This window comes from Hyaena hyaena, unplaced genomic scaffold (genome assembly GCF_003009895.1).
Source record: "Hyaena hyaena isolate Hyena2069 unplaced genomic scaffold, ASM300989v1 scaffold_4, whole genome shotgun sequence".
NCBI lineage: Eukaryota > Metazoa > Chordata > Mammalia > Carnivora > Hyaenidae > Hyaena > Hyaena hyaena.
The window spans coordinates 4,031,704-4,044,155 of NW_024080636.1; the positions used below are offsets into that span (position 1 = coordinate 4,031,704).

The following is a 12,452-nucleotide window of genomic DNA, read 5'->3' on the forward strand; positions in this document are numbered from 1 at the left end:
GCCATAAAAAGAAGCTAAGTCTATGAATTTATTTTAAGAAAGCTTCAAGTCAAGATGATAAAACAATGGCGGGGGGGGTGGTGCCTGGGTGGTTCAGTCAGTTAAGCGTCTGATTTCTGCTCAGGTCACTATCTCGTGGTTTGTGGTTCAAGTCCAGCGTCGGGAACTATCCTGACAGCTCAGAGCCTGGAGCCTGTTTCGGATTCTGTGTCTCCCTCTCTCTCTACCCCTCCCCCACTCATGCTCTGTTTCTCTCTGTCTCAATAATAAATAAAAAGCATTAAAAAATGATAAAACAATGAAAGAGAAGGGATACTGCAATGCTAGGAAAATTGAAAACAAAAATAATTATCATTACAGGACCTAATAAACAAATTAGAAACAGCAGCATAAGATGCAAGTCTGAATTAAAATTAATAATAAAGGAATGGCTTGAAAGATTGAACGAAGGCAGAGGAAAAAGACACAAGGCTGAAGCCAAGTTGGGAGAAGACGGCAGCTGTCAAGGACAAAGATGGTCCAATGTGACGGTAACTGGGAGTAACACCGAAGGAAGGAGAGATGCCGGGAACACAGAGGGACAGAGGGCGGGAGAAGATTTTAGTGACACAGGAGGAGTTTTCTGAAAACAAGGGGCTGAATCTGTACATCAAAAGCACATGCTGTGTTCTGGAAACCTTTAACAAAATGCTCCATGCCAGTATGGCTTAGTTTTGCTTTTTAATTTCAAGGATTTAAAAAGTATATATACTTTAGGCATCCAGGTAAGGGGGAAAAAATCAGTGAACTTAGGCTTCTTCAGGACACCCAAGGCCAGGGGCGCCTGGGTGGCTCAGTCAGTTGAGCATCCAACTCTTGACTTCAGCTCAGGTCATGATCTCACGGTTGTGAGTTCCAGCCCCTCATAGGGCTCTGTGCTGGTGGAGGCTGCACAAGATACCCTCCCTTTCTCTCTGCCCCTCCCCTGCTCACACACACTCTCTCTCTGTTGAAATAAATAACTAAACTTATGAAAACAAGAGCACCCAATGCCAGAGGACAACAGCACCGTGCTTAACACATCTTGAAGAAAAGAAAGCAAGATGAAAGAATTATACCCAGCCAAGTTGTTCTAGTGGAAAAGTAAGAGGCAGATAGTCTCAAATATGAAAAAACAAAGGGAGTAAAGCCCCCATGAGCCTTTCTTAAGAAAATTACTTGACTATGAAATCCAGCCAGCCAGAAAATAAATCAAAATAATGAACTTGGAAAGGGATTAACCACAGTAAACGCCGGAGTATAGCCATGTGCATTAAACCCACGTAAGTACGCAAGAAAGGCCAAACAACTAGGGGAATTATAGGACCGAAATAGAATGTAAATATTATTGTAAACTCTGGCTAAGAACAAAATAGAAACAACGAGACTTGTGAGGTGGGAAGGAACACAGGAAGCGAGAGCCTGCCTGTACTGCCTGCGATCGAAAGATCCTTCAAAAACGCCGTAATTTCTGCAACTCTTAATGGCTTTCTTAGTCTCTCCTCTCGTCTCAAAGTCCCTTTTGGGACCTCATATATCCTGTGGTAAAGAACTATTTATCCAAAGTGCAGAAATGTCTTCGGCGTCATTTGAAGGCAGCACTGCCAGCAAGGACATGGCTTTATACTTGGCTCCAGGCCTTCCTGGCAGGGGAGTTCTGAACCCGTCAATAAACCTCTCCGTGCCTCGGTTTCCTCAAGTTGAGGCAGGGATGATAACAGGGCCTGGCTCACAGAGCCTGGGGCGCTTAGGACGCCGCCTTGCACCCAGGCAGCCCCACAAAAGGATTAATTATGAGGTTGGAGAGGGTGGCAATGTCTCCTTTGCTTCTGGTAAATTCAAAGACGTTTACATTAAATACCTCTTATTTGTAAAAAAAATAAAAAAAAAAAAGCATGATTCTCTTCTTATAAAATTATTTCTATCTGTGTAGCCACCCACTCACCCACCGAGACAACCATCTTTCTATGTATATGAATAGAGCCGGGCCGAGAATTATGTTCACCAAATGTTGTTGCCTTTGATTATTTCTGGGCGGTGGATTTTGAATAATTTATACTTTCTTCTTGGTACTTTTCAGAATTGCTTACTTTTTTTGTAACACTAATGTATTTTGTAATGGTTCTGTTTTATGAAAACAATAAATTTATTAACCACAATGAGAGAAAACAAAGCCTTACTAATTTACCAACACAGTATTAACAGACTCACTTCTCTAACACCTTGATCAACACTGGCTTCTGTTCATTTTTTCCTCGTGGACATTTTTCTACCAAAACTTTTGTGTTCATTTTTCAAAGCTCAACGCCCCTTAGCAACAGTTGTTATTTGTCTATGGTTTACATGGCACGCGCGCCATGTTTTGCTGTACAATAGCTTTTCATTTTAATGTAATCAAATGTATCAGTTTCTTTTTTTTATGGCTTTTGGGCTTTACATCATGTTTAAAAGGTAGTTGCAACTTCAAGATTAAAAATTTTCACCCACAGTATTTTTAAATTTAAATAGTTGATTCATATAGAATTTCTTTTGGTGTGAAGGATGGCAGGTTACAAACTTTTCCCCCTCAATGGCTGGCTAGTGAATTATTCCAATAATAACTACTGAATGAGCCACTGCCCATCCCTACCACGCTTTATTGGAATGCCTGATATCAGGGAACCTGGGTGACTCAGTCAGTTAAGCATCCAACTTTAGCTCAGGTTATGATCTCACAGCTCATGGGTTCGAGCACCGCACTGTGCTAACAGCTCAGAGCTGTGTCTCCCTCTCTCTCTGACCCTCCCCTGCTCATGCTGTCTCTCTCTCTCAGAAATAAATTTTAAAAAAGCATTAAAAAAAAATGGAATGCCTGATATCATATGTTAAATTCCATTACCCAACTACCGTCTTAAATCAATTTGAATGTCAGATTGTTGGGCCAGTGCCATACAGTCTTAATTATCATACCTTTATATTTTATGTGGTATATTGTTATGTGGTCCTCTATTATAACTTTTCAAAAGAAAAAAATATATATATATATATCCATCTAGATAGAGGGAGAGCAGACATTAATTTTGAATCTTCCCATCCAAGAACCAAAAAAGACCTTCATGTACTCAAGGTTTCCTTTATTTTACTCTGTAAAGATGTCTCGCGTCCTTACAGGAGTCTTGAATGTCTCTTACCAGATTTAGTATGTGAGTAGCACGAAGGGGGGACTTGGGAATCAGCCTCTCATTCCAGTACTATTACCAACGAACTGTCACAACTAGCTGGAGGTGGCCTCAGGGTCCAGGGAGGTGGGGGTAGGATCAAAACAACATTTAGAAGTAATGTCCAGACCGAAGGCTTTTCCTCAGCTATCAACCTCCTATGTCCGTACCGTACAGAACGCAGGCACTAGGGAGACTCTCTTACCTCCTGGCAGAAGGTCTTCTCAATTCCTTCTAGGGAGTAGTTTTCCCAGACATCTTCAGATGAAACTGGGCTGTGAAGGCACTCCCTTTTGGAAGTTTTGACAGATTGATTCTCCCAGGAGACCTCTATTAAAAAAAAGAGTTTTCATTTATTGACGTTGTCAAAGATACATTTAAATATTCAGTGTTTCCTTTTCATCATCAGCTGCCTGGCAAAAATTTGAGTGAACCCAAATGGTGTTGAAATAACTGGCGGGACGTTTTAGAAAAAAGTTAAATTAATCTACTTGCTAGCTTGTGCTAGGATAAACCTTAGGTAGGGGAGACAGTACATCAAGTAGAAAAATAAAACCACAAAAGCAGTGGAAGAAAATTAAGATGAATATTACACAGAACACAATCTCTGGGTGGGAAGTCCTTTCCAAGAAGCACATTACAGCCCCAAATCACTTAACTAATGGTTCAGCCTGATGATATAAATATTTATCTTTTTTGTTTGGTTAAAACACACACTCGCAGATCACAATGAAAGAAACATGAGTGAGAAAAACGATAGATTAATTGCTGTGATGCGCAAGTAGCTCTTACGAATCAGTAAAATAAATACTCAAAAGACCATAGACAAAGGTTATAAACAGGTAATTCCCACAAAAAGAATGAAAATTCCAACAAATGCATGAAAAAAGTACTCAAACTCATTGGTAACCATAACTCTAATTAGAACAAGTTAACAATATTTTTCCAAATAAGCATGAATAAAAGAGAATGATACAAAAAGAAACCAGTTTTGGCCTTTGTATAGAAAACTTGGTAACTGAATACTTTTAAATCTCCTTTTAGAATTTTACACAAATAGAATTATAGGACCACTCAACAAAGGTATGTGGGTAAGGATTTTTTTTTTTGCACTGTTTAAAGACTCACAAAACTGAAACAATTTAAATGCCCATTAATAGAGGATTGGTTTTATAAATTGTGGTTCCGCAAGCCTATAAAATACCACACAGACATTAAAAACAAAGGTGCCTGTCTAAATTAGTGAACATGGAAAATTTTCCTTCATATATATTGTTTCATGATTGAAAGAAAGATGACTAGCATAATTTAATTTTCATTTTAATACTTACATTGTGTATTTGCCATCCTAGCCATCCATCCATCCACCCACCCATCCATCCACCTACCCATCCATCCATCCACACATCCATCCACCCGCCTACCCATCCATCCATCCATCCATCCATCCATCCATCCATCCATCCATCCGAAAAGAAATCTAGGAGGATAGTACACCAAAAAGAACACAATGGGGAAATTCAGGGGGTAGGATTGCAGGGATTGTTTTTTGTGTTCTTGCATTTTCTGCGTTTTTTTTCAGGAAGCATGTATTACTTCTACAATAAAAGAATAAAATAAATCTACAATATAGCCATTTTCTTCCTCAAAGTCGACTACAAAGAATCACAAATGGTTTCCCAGATTTATTTCCTAAACTGTCTGCAAATAAGCTTCACTCAAATTAAGCACACTTACGACGACTCAGCTGTAGTTAACAAACTGCCAGTCTTCTGGAATCCCGTTGCCTACCTAAAAAAAAAAAAAAAAAAAAGAAGGGGAAAAGAAAAAGAAAAACAGCCTCCCCCAGTAGACCCCTCTGGCTACATAATGAAATACACAGCCATTCTTCCAGAATGTGGTCTGGAATTCTGTGGCCTCGGTGAGCCAAGCACTTGAAACTGGGATCTCAGAGCACACACACCACAACAGCCTTGTCGAGAAATGGGGAAGCCAACCCACAGAACCAGGGTCTGACTCGCTTGGGCACACAGAGCTCTCCACCTGGGCTTTCTGACACTGTGCCCTGCAATGGCTCCAGTCTGGGACGCTGGCACTCTAATGACAGTTCACAGGGACACAGGGCACATGGAGGGAAACCCACCCATGCTCCCGTAAACAGGATGCCAGCTCTGGAGGATGGGGGGCACCGGGGTGTGAGGCCTGCCCTCAGGGGCCCATGCGGCTATACTGCTGCCATAAGCTGGCTATGAAGCTCAACCAAGCCATGTTCAAAGGCATCTCTCCTGTCACAGTTATGCCGGGCCTCAATCATACCCAGAGTAACAATTCCCACCACCCGTTAATTTCCCCAAATTTCCTCTGCAGGGTCCTTGCTGATTTGAAATGGGGTAGAGAGGAAATCCAAAGCTTAAGGGGGGCATTTACTCGTGTCACGGATGCAGACAAAGGAAACCCACCCCCCCAATGTCATTTCTTCAGGTGCCAAATAGAGAGTGCCCTTGATAACTAGATAGAGAAGCCCAAGATGATGATGGCTTCTTAAGAACACAAACACAGCAAAACTGGAAGTATGCAAAATTAACAGAAAATGTAGTTCTATATATTTAGAAAAGTCAAAGGTCATGGTCGCTGCAAATAAATGACATACAGACTCCCTGCCAGAGGTAAGAACAGCATCAAACCCACCAGCAGCTCTTGGTAACGAGTCAGTCCTTATAGGACCCATTTTCTCCAAAAAGGAACCTACATGAGCAGATTTTATTCTTTTCATTTATAGTTCATAGATAAGAGAGAAAAGCAGGAGTTCGAATGAGAAACAGAAACAGATATAAAGAAATATGTGGAGTTATGTGCTTACCTAAGGGAGTGAAATTTTGGGAGAAAATGCACACGGGATACATCATTTTAACATTATTGCTCTCTTGGGACTATCTTCCCCAAACCACTACATAGGAAACAAATATTATTAAACACTAGTAAAGATTTCACTCTAGAAAAATCAGAAACAGTCTAGAATTTACTTATCTGTCCATGTGCCTTACGGCTGGAGTGCCAAGAAAAGTATTTCTCAGTGGAGGCTCGAAAGGAAGGTTCAGAAACTCTGAAAATAGTACAACAGTGAGAGGACTCACTTTGGATCTGATCACGGACTCTGCAACCTTCCGTTACTAGCTACATAGGCTTGTGCTTCTGGGTCCCCATTTGCAAGAAGAAATAGACAGAAATGCCACAGAGTTCGCTCACAGGACACTCAGTACACATGGGCTACCTACTGATGAATGAGAAATGTTTTAAATGATAGGAGACAAGAAAGTCTACTAGTATCAACCAGAGTTAGAAAAACTCTGAAATTCGATGATAGAGCCCCGAAGCAAATTAGAAATAAAATCAATCCAGAAATAAAGGCTGAACTAGAAGTAACACAAGATCAAATAAACAAAAGTTCCAGGAGGTGAAAAAGAAAAAAAGATTGTATCAAGGAAGCAAAAAGAGAAGGCAGGAAAGAAGGTGTGCAAGAAAGTGATAGTCTCACAAAGAAGATAGGAAAAGGAACCCAAGATACATGCAAAATGTACCATTGGAAAAGAAAACGTAACAGTGGAATGGTTCAGATGCTAAAAAATACAATTCCAGGAGTCTTCCTGAAATGACAGAGACTCAAACCTAGCAATTCAAATAGTACCTAAATACTTATAAAATCGGTCACAAGTGTCCAACATCATAACTTCTAGCAAAATTATTGGGTTTTAAATAAAAAGCAAAAAAATTCTCTGGCTATCTGAACAAAAGGACAAGGCACTAACGAGGGAAAGAAAGTCAGTCTGTCATCAACCTTTTCTTCAGCAAAGCTTTCCATCACGAGGCAATGGGTAAAGATATTTAAGATCCTTAAGGAATGAAAATCTGAGCTAAGGATTTTATCAAATGATTTTTTAGACTAGGCCACATACAGACTGTAAGAAATCAGAGACTATCATTTCCATGAGCACTTCACAAGAAATCTACTGGAGGACAAGCTTCAAAGAGCCAAAATGACGAGAGAGACAAGTAAGAGAGAGAGAAGCAAGTGAGCAGATAGGATAAAGGTCTCGCTCCTAATGCGGCAATCTTACGGAAGCTGGGTCAGCGAGACAGGAAGACCTACTTCTTTATGACTTACACAGACACAAATTAGAAGATAAATCAAAACCTAGAAATGACCCTTGAGCTGCTCCATTTAACGTCACTGTCTTCTTCGTTGGATTGCCGCCCTGAACAACCAGCCTCAGTTGTCCTGGCTTTTCCCAAAACCAGTTAGTAAGGTGGGAACTCAAATTAGCCAAGCCATGGCCCAAATAAAATGATTTCCATTAGAAGCCAACCCAGAAAGAATATGCTGGTGCCATAAGAGTCGCACTTGGGGGCCGAGGATTTTGAACCGGTAAGGATGGCGGTGGGAACGATGCCCAGCTGATGTCAGTGACTCGTCCCTTCCCACGACATACCAACAAATAGGCCTCTGCTGACAGCCTCGGTGTAGAGCTTTCATATAATGCGGCCCATAGCCCCAAGTTGCTACAGCTGACCCTTGAACAACACAAGGATTAGGGGTTCCAACCCCAGCACAGTCAGAAGTCTGCATGCAAATTTTGACTCCCCCAAAAAACTTAACTAATAGCCTACTGTTGACTAGGTGTCTTACTGAAAGCATCAACAGTTGATTCACACATATTTTGTATGTCCTATATATTATATGCTGTATTCTCACAATAAAGTTAGAAAGAGAAAAGAAGATGTTAAGAAAAGCATAAGGAAGAGAAAATACACTGACAGTACTGTTCTATAAAAGCTCTGTGTACATATGGAGCTGTACTGTTCAAACCTGCGTTGCTTGGGTCCCCTGTGTATCTCTGTGTATCTTTAAGTTAGAACATCCACAGAAAAGATTTTGCCTTCTAACTGAATGATTGGAATTTCAATTATAAAAGTTATAGAGGAAGTATTCAGTGGTAAAATTGGCATGAGTAAGATTTTATTTTAAGATGATCTCTACGACTGGGGTATAGAAGACAGATCGGAATAGGCCCAGGCTGCAGACAATGACACCAGTTAAGAAGCAGCAATAAGAACCTGAAGGAACAGGAATATACACAGCAATATATATATATATATATATATATATATATATATATATATATATGTTTATCTCATATTAAATCAAATAAAAAATGGCTTTCATTGTGAGATGTGTCATTATTTTACATATCCCTCACAAACAAAAATAAAAACGTTGCCAATTGTTGATTACGAAATGGGGGGAAACATAAGATTCCCACATTGTAAATGAAATTGTATTATAGAGCTCACCTTCTTACAATACCTAAGGAAATAAACAAAAGAAAAAAATAGTAGAAATTAGAAAGAAAAAAAAAAAAACTACCAGCATAGACTGAAGCAAGAAGAAACTCTTTTTTTTTAATTTTTAAAAAATGTTTGTTTATTGAGACAGAGAAACAGAGCGTGAGCATGGGAGGGGCAGAGAGAGGGAGACACAGAACGCGAAACAGGCTCCAGGCTTTGAGCTGTCAGCACAGAGCCCAACGTGAGGCTCAAACCCATGGACCGTGAGATCACGACCTGAGCCGAAGCCGGACGTTTAGCTGACTGAGCCACCTAGGAGCCCCAAGGAGAAACTGTATATGGGCAGCCAGAAAGCTTTGCTTCCAACTATGGTGACTTGGCTCCTATTGAACTATCCTCCCAGCAGATATAAGTACAAACTCTGGCCAAAATATAAACACAAAACTGAAGGCACTAGAGAGCAACTGACATCAACTGGAGTTGACACTTGGAAAAAGAGAGTAACTCTTGATGCACGGCTTGCTATTTGGCTTTTTGCCTGGGGGCAGATATCAAGCGGAAATGATGCTAAATGGATAGAATTTGGATATAGACCCAGCATCCTGCTGGCATTAGGAATCAGAAGACAGAGTTCAGGACTACCCAGCACCTGGAAAGTATGAAAGTGAGGAAAGACCAGAACGAAAGGCATAGAGGAGGACTTCCAAAGTCTTTGGCTAGTCCCTGAACAAGATCTATGGAGCAGACAATAAGACGCCCAGCTAAGGCTAAGAGAGCAAAACAGAGATTTCAAGCGTTAAAGTCCTCAGAGGACAAAGACTAGAGTCTGAGTGTAGCTGCATAAACTGCCTGCTAAAAATTCTTCAGGGGAACGTAACAGAATCCACAGGCTCTACGATGCAAAATTTACTATATCCAGGATAAATTCCAAAGTTGCTAGACATAGCGAAAACAAAACAAGACAGAACTGTGATCCCTGATACTCAAGGGGAACAAAGGAATCAATAAAGACCAGACTTGGAGATGACCTGAATGTTGGAATTAGCAGGTGAAAATGTTAAAGCTTTTAAAAGTTTTAATTTCAAAATAAGTGTTTGAGGACATAAAGGAAAATATACTTTTTTAAAAACCTATTTTATTTATTTATTTCTGAGAGAGAGACAGCATGAGCAGGGGAGGGTCAGAGAGAGAGGGAGACACAGAATCTGAAACAAGCTCCAGGCTCTGAGCTGTCAGCACAGAGCCCGATGCGGGGCTCGAACCCACAAACCGTGAGATCATGATCTGAGCCAAAGTCGGATGCTTCACCGAGTGAGCCACGCAGGCACCCCAGGAAAATATACTCTTAATGAGTGAACAGATAGAAACTCTCAGCAGAACAACATAAGCTATAGCAATGCATTCTATGTTTAGATATAAAAGTACAACCTGTAACAGCACTGTATCAAAAGACAGGACAGAAACAGGCAAGTACTGTTGTAAAGTCCTGATAGTTCATGAGAATTAGTATAATATTGTTTGAAGGTAGACTTTAATTAATTAAAGGTGTATAACAGAATAAAAATTATCAATTTACCCAATGTTCTCGAAATTATGAAAACACTACTGGAACAGTGTTAGAGGCTGGTGTAGGTGGACTGAGAAGGAAGGAGAGGAGCATAAATGCAATAAGGCAAAGATCTCATCTTGGAATAAAATATAAAAGACACAAAATTACTTTAAAGAACATCCTCAGGAGCACCTGGGTGGCTCAGTCCGGTTAAGCATCCAACTTCAGCTCAGGCTTGATCTCATGGATCATGATGGGTTTGAACCCCACATCAGGCTCTGTGCTGACAGCTCAGAGCTGTGTCACCCTCTCTCTCTGCCCCTCCCCTGCTAATGCTCTCTCTCTCTCTCTCTCTCTCAATCTCTCTCTCAAAAATAAATAAACATTTTTTAAAAGAACATCTTCATAAGAACACAAAATCAGGGGCGCCTGGGGGGCTTCGTCAGTTAAGCATCTGACTCTTGATTTTGGCTCAGGTCATAATCTCATGGTTTGTGAGATCTAGCCCTGTGTCAGGCTCTGCGCTGACAGCACAAAGCCTGCTTGGGATTCTCTCTCTGTCCTTCTCTCTCTGCCCCTCCCCAACTCATGCAAGCATGCTCTCTCTCTCTAAAAATAAATAAATAAACATGAAAAAAGAACACAAACTCAGTAAAACAAGATGATAAGACAACAAAACGAGAAGGAAAGTAATATAGTAGACCAAAGGAAATGCCTTGATACGAGTAATAAATAAGGTAGAAATTGCACGGAATAAAATAGACCGTGGCAAAAATCAAATCACAGGTGTAGATAAACGACCTGAGATGATCACTGTGAGCTCAGAGGATAAAAGGCAATGAAATAAAAAGGCACATTGAGATAACTTAATAGATGCAGAAGACAAAGACAATCCAACGTAAGGATAATTTGCAGCACCGAAGTTAAAAATCAGGAAAATGAAACCAAAGATTTATTCGATGATACATAATACTATTTTTAAAAAAATCTTGAAATGAAAAAGTAATTGGACTTGCAGATTAAAAATACACTGTCAACAGGATGACTCTCCCAGCTATGTTTCTGAAATTCAGGGAACATGTCATTCCTTTGCGCAGCCAGCTAGAAAAAGCACGTCATGGATGAAGGGGGAAATGGGGCAAGCCTCGGACTTCCCCACAGCCCCACTCAGCACCAGAGGCAGTGGGTCAAAGTCTGTGATGCTGGGGAGCAGGAACGTGTGACCTGTGAATGATACATCCAGCCCAGACACAGTCAGGATTTTCTTGAGTTTCACTGCAATTCCTATTCTTGTGATAGGCTCAAGTAAAAGCCAAAGCTTCCATAAAAAAGCATCTCTGGGAACCCGGTTTTACAAAGCTATGTATGTCTTCCTGTCTTTCTTCTCCTTTCCACGGATCCACATGGAAAGATGCAGGCGTCAGGCTCACGGTGGTTAACTCTGGGTGGTAAGATTGGCTTGGCTATTTACTTCCATCTTTTTACTTCATCTGCCTCAGTGCCTGCCTCACGGGGCTGCGGCGAACATGAAGAGACAGTACAGGAGCATGCTCAGCCTCAGGCCTGGCGTGGGACAAATGTTTGGTGAGCACAGTGGAATGTTATGCTTCTCAAGTTAGGACACTAAACTTATCTGTGATGAAAACTCTCTATGATCAAGGGAGATCCCACCTTCTATCCCACGTGGACAAAGTTCACAGCCCACGTTCCAGCCAAACACGTTCCCCCTTCAGGGGGAACCTCTCATTCCCTCCATGGCTGTCACGGGCATCCTGTGAACTTGGCCTGTGAATGTACCTCCCGGCTCCTCCCAGGCCCCCCTCCTCCTCCTGTGCATGCTCCACGACATTCTGTTCTTCCCTCTCAGGCGTTTGGACAGTTTGTTTTGGAGCTAAACAGCTCCAATCTCAACACCACCAACAACCAGCTCTACGACTTTGGGGGCTTCCTTTAACACCCGTGAGTCTGAGTTTTCTCATCTAAAACATGGGATGGTAATAGCCATCTCACAAAGGTGTTGAGACAAATAAAAATTAAAATTAAGGCTCAGGCAGCATCTATACAGAGCCCAACAGATAAGTGCTTTATATTCTTATTCCTTTTTTATGTGACTTCTTTTATGCCTTTACCTGTCCCGTTTTTAGAAGACGCACACACACACACACACACACACACACCTTAAAGACACAGTATGTTACTTGGCTCCAAAGCCAGTGAAGGGCCCAGTAGTATGATGTGCACGTGAACTAACAAAAACACAAGGGATGAAGGGGTCCTTGCAAGATCATCTCATCTAGTAATTCTGAAAACTTGAGAGTTTTTAAAAAGGAGAGCCCTGGGGGGGT

General features: G+C 41.1%; 1 protein-coding gene across 6 annotated transcripts in view; it reads right to left on the reverse strand.

Annotated features, from left to right (window-relative positions):
* EFCAB6 (EF-hand calcium binding domain 6) overlaps positions 1-12,452 on the reverse strand; it is a 239,900-nt gene that overhangs the window by 154,819 nt on the left and 72,629 nt on the right. For all 6 annotated transcript variants that reach the window (XM_039236383.1, XM_039236388.1, XM_039236406.1 and 3 more), the window contains one exon: positions 3,421-3,545. In XM_039236383.1, coding sequence (XP_039092314.1) covers positions 3,421-3,545 — 125 coding nt within the window. The remainder of the gene's footprint in view (positions 1-3,420; positions 3,546-12,452) is intronic.